General features: G+C 34.4%; 1 protein-coding gene across 3 annotated transcripts in view; it reads left to right on the top strand.

Moving 5' to 3' along the window:
* The window catches only part of CSMD3 (CUB and Sushi multiple domains 3), a gene marked incomplete at its 5' end in the record, with an annotated part of 1,086,230 nt that overhangs the window by 626,246 nt on the left and 439,868 nt on the right, over positions 1–20,116 (top strand). For all 3 annotated transcript variants that reach the window (XM_079722286.1, XM_079722285.1, XM_079722284.1), the window contains 3 exons: positions 13,224–13,406; positions 15,201–15,527; positions 19,422–19,616. In XM_079722286.1, the coding sequence (XP_079578412.1) occupies positions 13,224–13,406; positions 15,201–15,527; positions 19,422–19,616 (705 nt within the window). The remainder of the gene's footprint in view (positions 1–13,223; positions 13,407–15,200; positions 15,528–19,421; positions 19,617–20,116) is intronic.

The raw sequence follows: 20,116 nt of genomic DNA, 5'->3' as shown, positions 1-20,116 counted from the left end.
TAACTATAGCCCCCTAAGTTATCCTCCAAATTTGAGACCTGGGCATGAAGGTGACAGAATATAAATGGTTCACCATTTCCAAATTAATGATATGTCAAATAGCATCATATTTAGAACCAAAGAAAAGCTCATTGTTTTTATTACAAGTTCCTAATTCTATTGGACATATTAAGGTGTTAAATAATTTTTAAGGTGAAATATGATTAAGAATTGAGTAGGGTTTGTTTGTTTATTTGTTTTGAGTGCCTCTATTTGCTATACAGTATGCCAAAACAGTATATTATTTAATTACTTGCTGCAAGATGTTCTTCTACACCAGCCCTATGAAAAATGGTAAACTTTTGGAGTCTTTTCTTAGGATAAAAATTCTGGATTTTTTATTAAATGGTTGTACCTAATCTGAAGCTTTTATTTATTTTTAATTTTTTTTTAATTGGGGTATAGTTGCTTTACAATGTTGTGTTAGTTTCTGTTGTGCAATGAAATGAATCAGCTATATGTACGCATATATCCCCTCCCTCTTGGACCTCCCTCCCACCCCCTCCCATCCCTTCCATCTAGGTCACCACAGAGCACAAAGCTGAGCTCCCTGTGCTATACAGCAGTTTCCCACTAGCTATCTGTTTTACACATGGCAATGCACATACTTTTTAATGTCAGTTTTCATCATGATTGTAAAACACTTTACACATTATTGCAAATATGTCCTTCATTACTTTGCCTGGGAAGTTATAGCTTTCCTTCTCAAAATCTCCTTAAATGTTGACTGTAGTCTCATTTGTCTGAGATCCTTGAAGGTGAGACAGAGTTTAACTCACAAGGTCTTTTTTAGCTGAATGTTTCTATATTTCACGACCTTTGTAAGCCTGTTGCTAAGGTAATGAGACTCCCAAGAGGCTTCTTAACATTAAGAATCAGCAAAACTGCAAGTTTTACAGATAACTTTCTTTTAACCTACACAGTTCCTCTGTGAAGTATTTGAATTACAGTGTCAACTGTTGTCAGGTCCTAGATTGATTAATGAGAATTTCCATGTCACTTTAAGGCCAGATGTTAGTTTTTGGCTGGAAACCTGATTGAATTTAAAATTAAAGTCTATTACTTTAGGCATCAAGGATCAAAGTTATTTGATCACTAAAACAAGGTGTTGAAAGAGTCTTGCTCTACAAATTTCAACCACTGCCATTTAAACCTTATTTCCTATTTTATTCTCAACTCACTGCAGGAGAGCCTTCCCAAGTGCTCTCCTTAAATTTCATCTGACCTCCCACCCTCATTTATTTCAGCACCTCTTCTCCAGTTTCTGATTTCTTTGCCTCCACAGCAGGGAGAAACAGCAGAACGAGGTTGCTACTCCATGGGTGCCAGCCTCTTACCCTGGGAATGGATACTCATTCTGTTCTTTCCAAATTTAGTTGTGAATGATGCACAGTATTTAGGTGACTCCCACCGGAGGCAACATTTGTTAAAGAAATCTCAACCCCACTTTATATTCGAAGAAACAAAATATCATAAGATAATAAAATCCAGAATCAGTAGGATGCTAACTAAATTCTTCTGGTGTTGCATTGAGCTTTCAATGATAAGTTGTATTCTATCAGTCAGGAACAATGCAGGTAACAAATGGCACTTTCACACTGGCCATGTGTGGGCAGATCTTAAGGAAACCAACAAGGGGCTATGCAGTATCCATGGCTGGTGACAGTGGGGAGCCATTATCACTTCCGTAGCACTCAGAGGATAGCTGTATGGAGAGGACAGCCTGACACAGCGTGCCTTTCAGTGAAAAAGAGCACAGCCATTCCATGTTGATCCGGCAGAGAAGAAGATGGGGGAAAATACCTCTACTGCATTATCCTCCCAGCCTTCTCATCTTCTCTCCTGCCAGTGTGGTCTGTTTCCTGACCACTGGTTACACGAACAGAAAGTCGAGTAGTATAGGAGCCTGTCTATTATCAGTCAATGTGGTTCAGCCTTTACTCCCACCCTCGGGGCACAAAACTCTGGGCAGTAGAGGGTGAAGAATCGTTCTTGAGGGGTAAACAAAATATCTAGCACAAATTTCCTGTAATTATAAGACAACTATAAAATTTAACTCATTCAAAAGACATAGCTAGAATGTGTTACTCTATGATTTTCTGTATATATAGTTATCTATAACTATGAGAATTAGTGATCACCTATATGGTTTGCTAATAGAACCACATACTTTTGTATGCTAATTTTTATTACCTTCCTTCTTTCTTGATATATTCCACAACTATTCTTGATCATCGGGCTCTGAGAGAAGGTATAGTGCATAAGTACTCATATTCTGGAACCACCATCTGCGTTCAAATTCCAGGTCTGCCATTTAAAATTGTGTCACTCTAGGCAAGTTACTTATCTCTTTGGGGTGCATAGGGTTGTGTCAAGGTTAAATGTAACAAGTTCTTAGACCTTTGCCTGACACATAAATGATATATAAATATTTGTCATCACTGTGTGTATAGACACTTGAAACGCGAAGTGGAAAAAAACTCATGGGAAGAGACAAATCAGTAAATAAATTATTATAGTAAAATGTATGGACCAATGTAAGTATTTCTAAGGCCTATAGAAACCCAAAGAAGGAAGCAAGTGACTATAGTTACAAGCTCAGGGCAGTCTTTATGGAAGAGGTATAGTGTGACCTTGAGAGATGTATAGGAATTTCTCCAGATGTTACAAACTGGCTGTCTTCTGTCCCAGCTGAGATGTCATGCCTTAGGTCATGTAGGTGTGAAAGGGAACAGCGAGTGTCTTGACATGCCTGACACTTTGGAAGCTAGTAGCAAAATGGTGGCAGACTGGGTAGGAAAAACAGGAAAGGCTTAGATCATAAAGGCCTTCCATAGTAAGGAATTTGAAGAGATCTGAATAGTTTTAAAATCACGCTGGTACCATAAAGGTGGGATTGGTGTGTTGAAGCATTCAAGACAAAAACCTCTCTTAAAATTAATGTTTCTGTCTTTTCTGTTCCAATACTGGAATCGAGTTCATACGTTTCTTTCCTGCATTATTCCAGTGCCTGGCTCACAGTATTCTCTCCATCCTTTCACTCAAGCAACATTGAACAATGGAAAAGAGTGTGGTCATTGGCGTCAAGTAGATGTTGAGTAGAAACTCACTTGAGCTATTTCTACATATTTGACTTTGGTTAGCCTCTCAGAACCTCATTTTTTCACCTATAGTATAAATAGTGCCTTTCTCTCAGGGTTGCAATAAGAGATACATGGGTAAACAGAGTTATAGTATTTAGCAAACCTCCTGTCAAATAATAGTCTCTCAATAATGGCAGCTAATAATCTTATCGTTCTGAGACCTTAGATAGCCTAGTCCCTTACCTTGTTTACTAATTGTTTGCCAGTTTTAAGTCACTTATCTTAGCTTTGGTTCCCTAGGAAACAAAGACTGAGGAGAAGCTTATGGACTAATGAGGAGTGCAATTCCAAAATAGCAAAAGAGTAAATTAGAAAATCAACATTGATATAGCACTACCAAAAAGTTCACAGACCTCATTCAAATTTCACTACCCCAAAATGTCTCTTTTTTCCTTTCTTGTCAGGATTCAACCCATGAAACTTCAGTGCATTTACTTGTTGTGTCTCTTTCATTTCCTTCGATCTGAATGAGTTCCTCGTTTTTTCCCTGTCTGTCATGACCTTGATAGCTTTAAAGAGTACAGGCCTTTCATTCTGGAATATGTCCCTTAATCTGGGTCCATCCAATCTTTCCTCATATCCAGACTTCAGCTATGCATTCCTTTTTTAAAAAAATATTTATTTATTTATCTGGCTGCGTCAGGGTCTTAGTTGCGGCATGCGGGATCCTCCCATGCGGTGCAAAGGCTTCTCTCTAGTTGTGGCACGTGGGCTTAGTTGCCTCACAGCATGTGGGATCTTAGTTCCCTGACCAGGGATAGAACCCGTGTCCCCTGCATTGGAAGGCAGATTCTTTACCACAGGACCACCAGGGAAGTCCCCTCAGCCATGCATTCTTGACAGAAATGATGCTCCTTGTTTTACTGCATTGCATCAGGAGGCAATGTCAGTATAATCCACACTGGTTATGTGATCCTTAATCACCTAGCAAAATTAGTGCCTTCTGGGTTTTTCCATGGTAACATGACCAGTTTCACCTTTTGCATTCTCTTCACCAGAATCCAAAATCGCTGTGATGGCTGTCAAATGTTGATTTTTTATTTTTAATAATTCCACATTTTTTTAAATGTCATTCTACATGGAGACAAAGTGTTCTCTTCTCTTCCATTTATTTACCCATTTATTTATATCAGATGGATTTATGCATTTGAATTTTATTCAATTAGTTGTAATCCATCATTATCGTTGTTTTGATGATTAAGCTGCCCTAGAATGGCTAGTGTAGTTCCTTCAAGCTGGCCTCTATGTCTTTTTGATGTGTCCCCATCATTCTTTAAGCACTTTTCTTGGCAGAACAAGGTGTTCCAGTTTTGTCTTGTACTTTTCCTTGACCAACCCTGGAAGCAGACTTCCTGGTTCCCTTTAGTGAAGAGTGGTATTTGGACACCAAGATGTGGGCACTCATGTACTTGTTGCTATGAGTACTTATTGCTTTTAGGACTCAGTGGATGAGGCTAGAAAATATATGTGCATTATGTGTGACATAATACACACAGTCATCTCTATCTATCTGTGTATATCTATATTTTAAACATTAATTAACACAAATTTTTCCAATTTTAGTTCAACCCTGTCAGAATTTTGTAGCCTTCCCTTTTTCCACATCCCCTTTTTGATAGAAGTCTAGTTACCCTTATCCTCAATACATTTATGACTTGCACAGTCCCATAATATATACTTAATCTTACAACCTTACTGGCTGCTTCCTTGGCCTTGTTTCTACTTGCTTGGCCTCTAGCCACACTGTCACTTACTTGACCTCACTACCTCCTCAACTCCTGATACCACCATCACTGCCTCTGCTATAGGCTGAGCAGGGGCTCCTAAAATTCACACGTTGAAACCTAATCCCCAATGTGATGATATTTGGAGGTAGGGCCTTTGGGAGGTGACTAAGTGATGAGAGTGGAGGCTGATAAGTAGAATTAGTACCCCAGGAGCTCCCTTGCCCCTTGTCTACCATGTGAGAACACAGCAAAAAGACATATGTCTGTGAACCAGGAAATTGGCCCTCTCCAGATAGCAAATCTGCTGACACCTTAATGTTGGACTTCCCAACTTTCAGAACTGTGAGAAACAAATTTCTGTTGTTTACAAACCACTCAGTCTCTGATATTCTCTTATAGTATCTTAAATGGACTCAGACAGCCTCCTAACCCCAACCAAGCCACCCCACCTAAAGAAAGAAAAGGGAAAAGACTTTGTATCTTTTCTGATACTGCTCTTCTCCTTCCACCTAGGATACCTTTCCTTCCTTACTCTTTCCCAGTTCACACAGTGAAATAACTCTAAGATAGTTCAAAGGTCACCTCTTCTGTGAAATCTTTACCAATTTGCCAACTACCGATTCAAGGGGATTTTGCTGTACCTCCTTTGTGCCCTCATTTAAGGCATAGGCTACATCTTATTTGTCTTTATATCCCTAGTGCCTAGTATTATTTTTGAAACATATTAGAAACTAAATAAATGTTTCATAAGTGGGTAATTAATGAATGGAAATTTCTTTGCAATAATTTGGTGATTAAGACTTTAGATTCAGACCCTAAACTCTGCTATTCATAAGTTTTGTGAAATGGGGCAAGTTAGCGTCTTGTCTGTTTGGGCTGTTATAACAAAAATACTATAGACTGGGTGGCTTATAAACAACAAACATTACAGTCTGGAAACTAGGAAGTCCATGATCAAGGTGCTGGCAGATTCAGTGTTTGGTGAGAGCCTATTTCCTGGTTCATAGATGGCTGTCCTCTCCCTATGTCCTCACATGTCAGGACAGGCAAGGAGCCTTTTGAAGTCCTCTTTTATAGGGGCAGAGATGCCATTCATGAGGGCTCCACCCCCATGACCTAATCACCTCCCAAAGGTTCTACCTCCAAATATGATCACATCAGGGATTATGTTTTACCATATGAATTTTGGGGGGACACAAATATTCAGTCTATAACATTAATTAACTTCCCTGACCTTTATTTTTCTCGTTAATAAATGGAGATGACAATAGTTCCATCATATGGCTGTTATGAGGATTAAATCATATAACGAATGTGTTTAAAAAAAGATTTTCACAATGTCAATACTATTTCAATGTTCAATAAATGATAGCAGCTATTATTAATAATTGGTTTTTGTACAAAACTCTATTATAACACTGATATGTTGCATTTGAATTATTTGTTCAGATATTAGTCTTGCCTCCTGGATAGAAAAAAATTTCAAAGGCAATGATATACAGTAGGTATGTGTTTATTTTCCTTACTGCCTATTGTCTTTCAGTCTAAGAGAGTATTTCAGCTTCAAAATTACACCTTCATTTGAAAATATATTCTTAATTTAAAGAATTTTGTATTAAAGGAGCAAAGAAAAAAATAAGGTTTCAAAATAGTATAATAGAGTAAGCACTTATTCTCAATGCTAACCCAAAGATGATAGAAAACATTAAAAAAAAATACACTGATGCTTAAGAATAGGAAGAGAACATTTCAGTTATTATAAGGCCATAGGGGATCTCTGAGATAAATAAATATAAATAAACATATACATCTATATATATATACATATATATATGTATGTGTGTATATATATATGTATATCTACATATATATATATATATATATATATATATATATACACACATATGGAATATAGAGGTAAGCTGAGAATTTCATAAACCAATGCCTCCATTGGCTGCTGTTGCTGTAGCTTCTGCCTAGGAAGCCATTGTTCATCAGGGCCAGAAGCCACCACGGAAGAGGCCACTGGCAGTCCTGAGAAACTGTAGTAATTGCTACAGAGGAAAATATTTCAGCTACAGAGCCAAATGCCCAGACATGGAATCAGAGTCAAATGCAGTTATCAAGAGGGGTCTTTATCCCAACTCAGGATGAAGACCATAAAAGTGGACTGCACTACAGATCAAAAGAGGAGATAATTTATACCTAGAAGTATGACATGATTCTGACATTAGAAGAAATAAGCCTGAAGTTTACAGAAGCAAGCAAATAAAAACATTTATTTGACAGCTTGTTCAAAACCAACTAGATTGTTCTTCCCCCAAATAAATTCCTCCTGCACTTTTCATCATAAGCTTGACAACCATTATGATCACCAAATATATTTTCAAATATGCTGCTTCAGAAGAAACTTTAGTCTACTGCTCTTGAAGCACACTTCTGCCTGTACCCAAGGAAACAGTAAAAAGAAAAAAAAAATTATACTAGATATCCTCACAAAAATAAAGGGGGAAATTGTATCCATGAAAAAATAATAGGAGGTTATGAAACAATAAAAAGTAATAAATCATTAAATATTCAAGAAATAACATAATTTTTCAGTATATAGGTTGAATTGGAATTAGATAAAAGTACACAGTGAATTAATAAATTTGAATTATAATATATATACATATTTTACATATATAATACTTCTAGAATGCATAATAGAGAATTTTAAAAATGAAAATTTGAAAGATCAAGCAACATGAAGGCTAAATCTGAAATTTCTGTTGTTTAATGTGAAAGAGTTCTGGAGAGATGAGTATGTATATGAAATAATATTTTAAAAGAAATAATGGTAACAATTTCTTAGAACTGAAAAAAAAAAGTTACAAGTTATTTGACAGCAGAAATCTATCAAGTACCAAGTTAAAAAAAAAAAAAATTAAGAACCAGTACCTAGATAGATGATAGTGACATTTAAAAACAGCAAGTCTAAAAAAGAATCCTAACAACGATGGGAAGGGAAGAGAGGGAGCAAGGAACAGATTAATTACAAAGAGAATTAAAATCAGTTTGTTATATTTTTTTATCACGAATCCTGGATGGATAAAAGACCAGGGAAAAATATCTTCAAAATGCTGAGGGAACATAATTTTGGATTAAAATTCTATACCTTACCAATTATCACTCAATATTGAGGTCAAAAGAAAGACATTTTCAGTTGAAGAATAACCTGGTCTTTCAATAACAGAAACAATTTAGTAAGGTATAAGAGTAATAAAATTTTCTGAGCCTAACAACAATGTCATCCCACCATCACCTAGCACTTTAGCCCTGCTATTCCCTGCTCATCATCCCACCCCCCACCAGAGCATCCATCACCTTCTAAAATAACACTTTTTATTTATTATTATTTGTGAACTTCCAATGGAATATACACCACCGAAGAGCAGGAATTATTGTCTGTTTATTCATTGATCTAGTCCACATAGTACCTAGAAGAGAATCTGGCACATAATGGGTTCTCAAATAAATATTTGCTGAATAAATTGAACGACACAGTGCGGTTTGAACTATATAAGTGAGCTTGATTCAGCTACCAGGAAATGTGGCAAAATTCATACTCTGGAACTTTACCACAGTTCTTTTTTTTTTTTTTTTTGAATTTTTGAATTTTATTTTAATTATTTTTTATACAGCAGGTTCTTATTAGTTGTCCATTTTATACATATTAGTGTATATATGTCAATGCCAATCTCCCAATTCATCACACCACCCCCGCCACTTTCCCCCCCTTGGTGTCCATATGTTTGTTCTCTACATCTGTGTCTCAATTTCTGCCCTGCAAACTGGTTCATCTGTACCATTTTTCTAGGTTCCACATATATGCGTTAATATACGATATTTGTTTTTCTCTTTCTGACTTATGTCACTCTGTATGACAGTCTCTAGATTCATCTACATCTCTACAAATGACACAACTTCGTTCCTTTTTATGGCTGAGTGATATTCCATTTTATATATGTACCACTTCTTCTTTATCCATTTGTCTGTCTATGGGCATTTAGGTTGCTTCCATGACCTGGCTATTGTAAATAGTGCTGCAATGAACATTGGGGTGCATGTGTCTTTTTGAATTATGGTTTTCTCTGGGTATATGCCCAGTAGTGGGATTGTTCAGTCATATGGTAATTCTATTTTTAGTTTTTTTAAGGAAACTCCATACTGTTCTCCATAGTGGCTGTATCAATTTACATTCCCACCAACAGTGCAAGAGGGTTCCCTTTTCTCCACACCCTCTCCAGCATTTGTTGTTTGTAGATTTTCTGATGATGCCCATTCTGACTGGTGTGAAGTGATACCTCATTGTACTTTTGATTTGCATTTCTTTAACAATTAGTGATGTTGAGCAGCTTTTCATGTGCTTCTTGGCCATCTGTATGTCTTCTTTGAAGAAATGTCTATTTAGGTCTTCTACCTATTTTTGGATTGGGTTGTTTGTTTATTTAATATTGAGCTGCATGAGCTGTTTATATATTTTGGAGATTAATCCTTTGTCCATTGATTCGTTTGCAAATATTTTCTCCCATTCTGAGGGTTGTCTTTTTGGCTTGTTTGTAGTGTCCTTTATAGCTGTTAGCAGTTGCCTTATGTATTGAGGTACTCCCATGTTGGGTGCATATATATATTTATAATTGTTACATCTTTTTCTTGGATGGATCCCTTTATCATTATGTAATGTCCTTCCTTGTCTCTTGAAACATTCTTTATTTTAAGGTATGTTTTATCTGATATGAGTATTGCTACTCCAGCTTTGTTTTGATTTCCATTTTCATCGAATATCTTTTTCCATCCCCTCACTTTCAGTCTGTATGTGTCCCAGGTCTGAAGTGGGTCTCTTGTAGACAGCATATTAATGGGTCTTGTTTTTGTATCCATTCAGCGAGCCCCTGTCTTTTGGTTGGAGCATTTAATCCATTCACATTTAATGTGATTATTGATATGTATGTTCCTATTACCATTTTCTTAATTGTTTTGGGTTTGTTTTTGTAGGTCCTTTTCTTCTCTTGTGTTTCCCACTTAGAGAAGTTCCTTTAGCATTTGTTGTAGGGCTGGTTTTGTGCTGCTGAATTCTCTTAGCTTTTGCTTGTCTGTAAAGCTTTCTATTTCTCCATCAAATCTGAGTGGGATCCTTGCCAGGTAGAGTAATCTTGATTGTAGGTTCTTCCCTTTCATCACTTTAAAGATGTCATGCCACTCCCTTCTGGCTTGTAGAGTTTCTGCTGAGACATCAGCTCTTAAGCTTATGGGAGTTCCCTTGTATGTTATTTTTCATTTTTCCCTTGCTGCTTTCAGTAATTTTTCTTTGTCTTTAATTTTTGCCAATTTGATTACTATGTGTCTCGGTGTGTTTCTCTTTGGGTTTATCCTGTATGGGACACTCTGCGCTTCCTGGACTTGGGTGACTATTTCCTTTCCCATATTAGGGAAGTTTTCGACTATAATCTCTTCAAATATTTTCTCGGGTACTTTCTCTCTCTCTTCTCCTTCTGGGACCCCTATAATGCGAATGTTGTTATGTTTAATGTTGTCCCAGAGGTCTCTTAGGCTGTCTTCATTTCTTTTCATTCTTTTTTATTTATTCTGTTCTGCATCAGTGAATTCCACCATTCTGTCTTCCAGGTCACTTATCCATTCTTCTGCCTCAGTTATTCTGTTATTGATTCCTTCTAGTGTATTTTTCATTTCAGTTATTTTATTGTTCATCTCTGTTTGTTTGTTCTTTAACTTTTCTATATCTTTGTTAAACATTTCTTGCATCTTCTCGATCTTTGCCTCCATTCTTTTTCCAAGGTCCTGGATCATCTTCAGTATCATTATTCTGATTTCTTTTTCTGGAAGGTTGCCTATCTCCACTTTATTTAGTTGTTTTCCTGGGGTTTTATCTTGTTCCTTCATCTGGTATATAGTCCTCTGCCTTTTCATCTTGTCTGTCTTTCTGTGAATGTGGTTTTTGTTCCACAGGCTGCAGGACTGTAGTTCTTCTTGCTTCTGCTGTCTGTCCTCTGGTAGATGAGGCTGTCTAAGAGGCTTGTAGAAGTTTCTAACACAATTCTTTTAGAAATTGTCAGAGAGGGTAGACAAAATTAATTAAGGTCATATAATTTCAATTTGACAAGTATAGCAAATTGAATATATTTTACTGATGTATCCTCTGTGAGGCTGGATATACTTATACTGAATATTAAAGCAATAACATTAGAAATCAGCAACAAAATGATAGCCTAGACCCATACATTTAAAAACACCTTGAAATTATTTATGAGTTAAAGAGGAAATCAAAATGGAAATTACAGACTATTTAGAAGTGAACAAAAAAAGATCTAAATATCAAAACAGTACTCTGAAGAAAATTTATAGACTAAAAAACATTTTTTTAAGGAAACAAGAATGGGTGAAAATAAACTAATATAAAACAAACCCTAAGACTTCAGCTCAAGAAGGTGGAGAAAGAATAGCAAAATAATGCAAAAGAGAGTTGAAGATGGAATCCAAAAAGATAAAAACGAAAGATGTTTAAATAAAATCAGAACAATAGAATTGATTAGCAAAATGTGGTTCTTTGAGTAAACTAGTAAATTTGACAATGATTTGTAAGTATGAGGCAAAGAAAACTAGAAGACTAATCACAAATAAATAGCACTGGGAGTGAGAAAGTTTATGACATCTTTGTAAAGAGATATTTAAAGATTTTGTAACACAATTCTATTACTACTAAACTAACTTTGGAAAATTGCACTTCTCTAACATATATATAAGTTGCTAATATTGCCTCCCCCCAAAAAAAATAACTTTAATAGTAAAATAACCTTAGAAGATATTGATATAGTAGTCGGATACCTATCTCAAAATTATACCAGACTCAGTCAGCATTTTTAGCAAATTGTCACACTCAAGGATCCAATGTTCCTGTTATACAAATTAGTCTAAAAGACTAGTGAATGTTGGAAAATTGCTAACCTCGTCCCTTGATATTAAGTCTGTATAGGAACAGCACAAGAAAAATTATAGAGCAATGTCACTATGACACAGATAAAAACAAATATCAAATCAAATACAGTGTATTAAAGAAATCATTATAACTATGTTTTCTGCTGAAGATACAAGGACATTCAAAAATATCTCCAAAATTATTGTTTGGTTAAAAAAACAGCAAGTTATAGAATATATTGACAGTATACAAGTTTATATATATATATATATATATATATATATATATATATATATATATATATATGAAGCAATACTACCTAGATTTTGTGAAGAGAATTTTTACGTTTACAAAAATACAGATGTTTATATTACATAGTACATATATATGTGTATTATTATAAAAGCATGCATAAAGAACTGGAAAGATACACAACAAATTGGTGCTAGGAGATAACAGAAGAACCAGGAATGTGTGATTGTTGGTGTGTCAAGAGAGATCATAACTTTATCTCAAAAGTTTTACTTTTTAAATTTAAATTAAAATGTTTTTTGCTGTTGTTTGAGGATGACTGTATTAATGTGATTTAATGTAACTTAAAAACCAAAACAATTACCACAGTAATCTGCAACTGACATTCCTAGACTCACAAGGAAGATCCCAGATATTTGGAGTTCCCTTGAGCACATGTCAAAAAGGTGTTTTAATGTGCTCTTAAAGAGTTTTTTTTTCAACCTCCTTCAATTTAATTCATCCACAAAACATTTGTTGAGGAACATATCTGGGTAATTTGGAAAGCAAAATTGATTCCTGATATAAGGAACTTTTGGGGGAGTCTAATTGGGGAAGTAATTCAACCAACAGGTACTAGGGAGAGTGGCAGATCCTGTGTGGAGGGTATTCACTGATTGTTTTAGGAGCACATAGGCAGAGAATATCACCTTGTGTCCTGGTTTCAATCTAAAGATTTCCTGTATCATGTACAGATTACAAAAATAAGAAAAGTTTTTGAGATTTTGGGAAAATATATATGTATATTTATGTGTGTATGTATGTAGTACAAACAGAAAATCTGAATCTTGTTCGTAATTGTTCTGTTAGGAACAACTGCATTAGCTGCAGCAACCTCAGTTTCCCTATCTACAAAATGAGAGAAATGCACTAATTGTTCCTCAAATCATGTCTATAACAGTGGTAAGAGAAAATTAAGATTGGAGAACATTTTCATCTTTTGCTCTGAAATATCTTGGCTATAGAGAGTGTACATCTCTTAAATTTGCTGCATGGATATCATATGCCTGAAAGCCTTGAAATCTGACATATCATCTATTTTTACAGAAATTGAAAAAGAAAGTTGTGGTGATCCTGGTACACCCTTATATGGAATTAGAGAAGGTGATGGATTTTCTAATCGTGATGTTTTAAGGTTCGAATGCCAGTTTGGATTTGAATTAATTGGAGAGAAATCCATTGTTTGTCAAGAGAATAACCAGTGGTCTGCAAACATACCCATCTGCATCTGTGAGTACCAAATGCTTTGCTTCCAGATAGCATATGTTACCCTGTCCTTGCATATAATTGCTTTTGTAATTAATTGCAAAGAACTGGAACTGTGTAATTATTTTTGAATGAGTAGCACTTTTCAACACTATCTTTAACAAGTGTGCTTATGCCAAATTATAAATTTCATTGCAGATTTAAATAAAGTTAACACAGTTCACTTGGTAATGGCAAAGTATATTTTACATATGTCCTCATAACACTTTATTGGTGGCATTTTATACTTTATAGATAGAATACTTCTTATGGAAATTATACATCTGAGCTAATTCTATTAGGCTCATTTATTTTAACAAGGTAGTATATGCTTATTTGCAATCAGAAACACTTAAAATATTTAAAGCTTATATTCTATGTATAATGCATTACCTTATTTTTTCTTGTAGATGCTCACACTAATGCCTGCTTAAGTGCCATTTATTTATATTGCACAGAATAAAATTCATTAATGTTTGTGATATAAAATATGCTTGGATTAAAATAATGTGTTTCTTCAGATACTTTAAAGCGTTCCAATTTAGCTGCAACAAAAATATAATTTGTTTTATCTGTTGATGCACTTTTGGGTTAAATTAAATACTATCTTCATTACCAACAAATACAGCTTATCAGGTGTGAATGCAATATTGAAAATTTTACATTTAATTTTGTTACAAATGATAACATATAAACTTATAATCATGAAAGTAAAAAATAATTTTCTTGTTTTAAAATATGACTTTTCATCTGAATCCAACTTATAATGATCATGCTTTTCATTTGTGAAATCCTTTATTCCCTACAAAGGCATTAGCACAAACTTTACTTCAATATATAACTGGTTTTTAAAAAATTTAGCAGTTTTCAAGACCTGCATTTTATCTGAATTTTAATTTGTGCTGCAAAACACACATTTTCCTTTAGTGAAAATGTTGATTATTTAACATTTTAAAAATATTTAACATTTTTAAACATGTACTGAGAACTTTTAAAGTGAGTGGAGGCCAAACGTTTTCTAATATATATATATTATCTTTTTTCCTCTGTGTAATAGATCATTTTTTTAAATCCTTCCTCTACTTTCTAAATGTTCTGTGTGAACCTTTAAATCATATTTTTTAAAACCTAAAAAAATAAATCTGAGGGGAAATAAAGACTAACCTTAGTATGGTATGGGAGTTCTTATTTAGTTCTTTGTCCAGTGTTAGCCCCTAGTGGCAGCTATCATAAGTGTTAATTCATCTCCTTACCTGTGTTAGAAGCTATTAGAGCATCCCATGGCCATGGTAGGAGTGAAGTTCACCTAGTTACTACCCTCACTCCAAGTTTTCTCCAGGTTGTATTATCCCAGTTATGTTAGTACCTACATAATATTTGTGTGTGTTTGTTTTCAGTCATTTCGTGAGCATTATTGTTTTCTTTGGAAATGTCTATATACTTCTCCAATATTTTTTTAAGCACAGAAACTAAAACTTTGCACTGCACTCTAACATGGACATGATAAATGTCAAAATAAATTGCTGTTATTACTCCAATTATATTTTTGTGCATATTTAAGCATACAATAATTCAGAGTACTAGTAGCCTTCCTTAATCATGTGCAAACAATATCATATTTTTTCTGTTTTATAAGATAGATTATATTGTTTAATACTATTTTTTTCAAACTGCTAACTGATTATTATAATTGTTGGCTGTGGCAAAATGAGGTAATTTAAATTATTTGAGGTAATAAATTTGAAAATTTACTGTTTTATAATCTTCCTACTTTAACAGTTCCTTGCCTCTCTAACTTTACTGCACCAATGGGAACAGTCCTTTCTCCTGATTATCCAGAAGGGTATGGAAATAATTTAAATTGCATCTGGACAATAATCTCTGAACCAGGGAGTCGGATACACCTTTCTTTCAATGACTTTGATCTGGAATCCCAGTTTGACTTCCTTGCTGTTAAAGATGGAGACTCTCCAGACTCCCCAATTCTTGGAACCTTTACTGGGGCTGAGGTGCCTTCTCATCTTACTAGTAATAGTCATATACTACGATTGGAATTTCAAGCTGACCACTCAATGTCAGGACGTGGCTTTAACATCACTTATAACAGTAAGTTTAATTTTCCCATATAAAATATTTCTACACATTAGAGCTAGAAAGGAATCATACAAAACAGCTCTCTTGGTCCACAGATAGGAAACTTGAACAAGTCATATACATAATTTGTATCAGGGGCAGTCTTTCAGCCCTTGATTTCTAACCATATTTTTACTCCTTACTGTGTCATTTCTCTTTGTGAGAGGCCTGATATTAAGGAGCTATATTTCAAATATAATTATTATATCACCAATATATTAGCTTATTCTATTAAATCTTATAAGCATAATCTCAGACCTACTGTACATAACATATTTTGCTCTGTTATTTGTATGCAAACATAAAAGGGGATAGATCCTTTCTTCAAGATATTCATAAACCAGTAGAGGATTTTAAACAAATAATGACAACACAGAGCTATAATTCCAAAGACAAAATTAGCTAGACTATCAAAGTATCACAGAGAAGGAAATCACTAATTTTGGGGCAGTAGGTTACTGAGCTGACTTAGCAAAGATGCTACGAGGGAAAAATACCTTAGTGATTAAGAATATCAGCTCTAATGTCAAACTATGCAACTTCAAATCTTGGTTTTGCTACACTTTTAGGTTTAATAACAGAGCCTCAGTATTCTCATCCATAAAGTCATACTGGGTTTTTGTAAGGAGCTGTCGATGAAAAAAATAATCAGTGGTCAATCTAAGAAAGAAATGAACATTTTTTTTCCAAGCCAGCCTGTGGATTATAACCTGGGAGACAGTCTTTCAGAAAGTTCTGGGGACTGTTCCACCTGTTAGAGGTCAAAGCACAGTTATGTAAGTTTTTGAGACAAAGGGTTATAGTCAAATGACCTATTAGCAGTTTACACAATGCAGATCTGCACATCCAAAGCAAGTAGTGGGTCATCATGATCCCTTATGAGATTAAGAAGGAATTTTATCTACTAAGGAGGTCTGGTTAATGCAGATGAACAATACACACTAAAGAAGAAGGAAAAAGCCCAAGAGGGCAGAGAAAAAATTTATGTTTAAATTTTCATCTTGCCATAAAATATGAATTTTATTTAATCAGAGTAAATAGGGTGATGCATATAAATAATTCAGCATATATACCTAATAAATACTCAATAAACATTAACAGTTGTTTAGTTGTCTTCTGAAGTATTCCCTTGTCAATTCTTATTCTATTATTGTATTTATTACATTGCTTTAGATTTAAGAATTCTTCGAGGATATTTAGCTATTGTCTATCGTCCATATTTTTTGTATTTCAAAAGGATGAATATTATTTTTCTGAAAATAACGTGGTGTAAATATAGCAAAAAGATGAATTACATAAATGAGAAAAGTTAACAAACTTAGTAAGTTAACAAACTTACATACTAATGCTTCCGTGTGCACATGTTTTTACCTGAAGCTGTAGAATGCTAGTGATTTTTATTGTTTTCTTCAAAGCTACCACACTCTGTCAGATTCTGACCAACTTGATGAGTTATTTAAGTGTCACATTATAATAGGATTTAATTTCCTGCTCTTTAAAAAAGCACACACACACCTCACCCTCACCCTTGCCCCCGCCCGTTCAGTGCTGAGCTTTGTCAATTAATAACAAAATGCAGTTATTGTCTTTTCAAAGTGACATTCTTAGTGAACATTGTCACTAATAAGTTGTCAACATGTAATTGCACATCATTAAAGTTGAATTAGCTGTGACATGTGTCAGGGAGACATGCTGTATAAAATGGTTGCTTTATCTGTAAGTCCCTTTTAAAATATTTCATATATATGTATAAATATAGACACATATACATTTATCTATTTACAGTTTTATGTTGTCTTAAATGCATATATATATATATATATATATATATATATATATATTTTTCTTTTCTTGCCACACAGCTTGTGGGATCTTAGTTCTGCAATCAGGGATTGAACCCCAGACCCCACCAAGTCCTAACCACTGGACCACCAGGGAATTCCCTTAAATGCATAATATTTTTAACTTTAATATTTATGGTATCTTGAAGGTATTATGGAAATATGCCTCTTGTTCCTTGTTCTGTTTCTCTAGTAAATAATTTAAACCATTGTATTCAAATTCTTATATTCAGTGCTTCCTACTGATGTTTTTCTCTGAAAAATTATCCATCAGGCATTATATATGAGAGCAACCAGGCTTAATAGATATTGAGTTTTTTTTTTTTTTTTTTTTTTTTTCAGTACGCGGGCCTCTCACTGTTGTGGCCTCTCCCGTTGCGGAGCACAGGCTCCGGACGCGCAGGCTCAGCGGCCATGGCTCACGGGCCCAGCCGCTCCGCGGCATGTGGGATCCTCCCGGACCGGGGCACGAACCCGCGTCCCCTGCATCGGCAGGCGGACTCTCAACCACTTGCGCCACCAGGGAAGCCCAGATATTGAGTTTTTTAAAAGCACAGCAGAAAACAATAATTAGAAATAAGTGTACCTACAAAATAGATTTGACATATTTTAGAATTTACCTTAATATTATTTTATACTGTTTAACTTAAAAATGAGGAGACTGGATAATACAATTATAGAATTTATGAACAGTATCACAGTGATGATTTAGTGAAAAAATATAAAATAACTGCATGTACCCATGCAGTATGTATATAATATTAAGTTGTAAATACCCCTTAAAATATGTTTTACATATTTAGACTTTGCTACTTTAAATATTCTTCCATTTATATTATACTAATTTAAACATTTATAATACAAATTTATAGGGCTCATGTGATCTATAATCTATGAGAAATTTAAGTAAGCACATTGTCCTTACACTTCTGCTACTTGCTGGGACGGGGCCAAATACGCATCCTGGGAGATACAAGGTAAAATAAGATAGTGACCCTGAACTAAAGAACTCACATTCTCTTGAGAGACATGAGACAAATAATCCAAGATACAATATGTTGTGGAGAGGGACTTCCCTGGTGGTCCAGTGGGTAAGACTCTGTACTCCCAATGCAGGGGACCCAGATTTGATCCCTGGTCGGGGTACTAGATCCCACATTCATGCTGCAACTAAGAGTCTGCATGCTGCAACAAAGATCCCGTGACCAGGTGCAGCCAAAATATAAATAAATAAATAAATAAATAAATAAATAAATAAATATTTTAAAAATATATGTTGTGAAGAAAAAATTTAAAGCCAGACCAGGGGATCCATTTCAATACTGTCTCTATGATCTGAGGCAAGCTACTTAACTTTTTCTGAATCTCACATTACTCTTTAAAGTAAATGACTATACTTTGCTCATCAGGCTATTCTAAATGTTAAGTGAGGTGACATTATATCTAAAGCTCCTATCACAGTGCCTAGAACATGGTGTTTGCAAAAGAATTAGCTCTTTTCCCTTTTCCTAGATGGCAGAGAGTAAATGATATATGGAAAATTATAGAGAAATTTTAAGACTTTCATAACTAGATTGAAACATTTCACTTTAATGCTCACTGTGAGATGATCTCTTCATTCCAAACAATGAATCACAAGAAAAGTTTTCAAAGGGACATAGTCAACCTGCTCTGTATCAACCTGCTCTGTATTCACATTAATTGGAATTCTGTCCAGCTTATACTTGGTATTTTTGCTTAGATAAGGCAAATGATTTCAAGAAATAAGCAGAAACAATTCTATTTTGAAATTTTGTAATTGTAGAGTGTAGTTCACATTTTAAAACAACCACGTCCATTACACATCAGAGAGAAACTGGTATGGTCAGAGGAGAGCCTCTCTTTTTTTTTTTTTTTTTAATAAAGGCTTTTCTAGAAATGAGCATAACCATTTTAAAAATCATTTAGTCTCATCCCCAATACACAAGGGTCTGTCTCATACTGCTAGTTTGTGTGTTTTTCTCTTTTTTTTTTTGCTGTTCTCAAGCATTTGGACATAATGAGTGTCCTGATCCTGGAATACCAATCAATGCAAGGCGGTTTGGGGACAACTTTCAATTAGGAAGTTCGATTTCAGTTATTTGTGAAGAAGGATTTATTAAAACCCAGGGAACAGAAACAATTACGTGTATTCTTATGGATGGAAAAGTGATGTGGAGTGGACCAATTCCAAGATGTGGAGGTAAGCACAATGGTCAGTGAAAAATATAATTCCATCATAACTATGCACTAGAAACCATAACAGGAAATTCATTGTTCTACCAGGACTCTTGTAATCTTAAAATATTATTTAACATTATACTTTAGACATATAGTATGTAGTTAAATTACACTTTTAATATTTATTTTTTTATTTTTATTATTTTAATTTTTAGAAATCTTTTAGAAGCTCCCTTTAAAAGGAGCTCTTATTAAAAGATACACATTAAGAAATAGTAGATATTGGTTGCATGTGTAGAGTACCTTTAATATATTTCATAGTTACAGCTGAGTACACTTTATAGTTTCCAGTCATATTTTTCTTGGTCTTTTAACTATTCATGGTATAAATTAAATTTATTTTTAAAAAAGCATTAACTATTATTAATCATAATAAATAAATTTATGCTAAAGCACCCATTATTTAAAATGTATAATTTTTGTAGGCATAGTTTACTAAACTTTTTTTTTTCAATTTTGATT

This window comes from Hyperoodon ampullatus (genome assembly GCF_949752795.1).
Source record: "Hyperoodon ampullatus genome assembly, chromosome: 17".
NCBI classification, from domain to species: Eukaryota; Metazoa; Chordata; class Mammalia; order Artiodactyla; family Ziphiidae; genus Hyperoodon; species Hyperoodon ampullatus.
The sequence above is the reverse complement of the archived record's forward strand: the minus strand, read 5'-3'. Positions and strand labels throughout refer to the sequence as shown.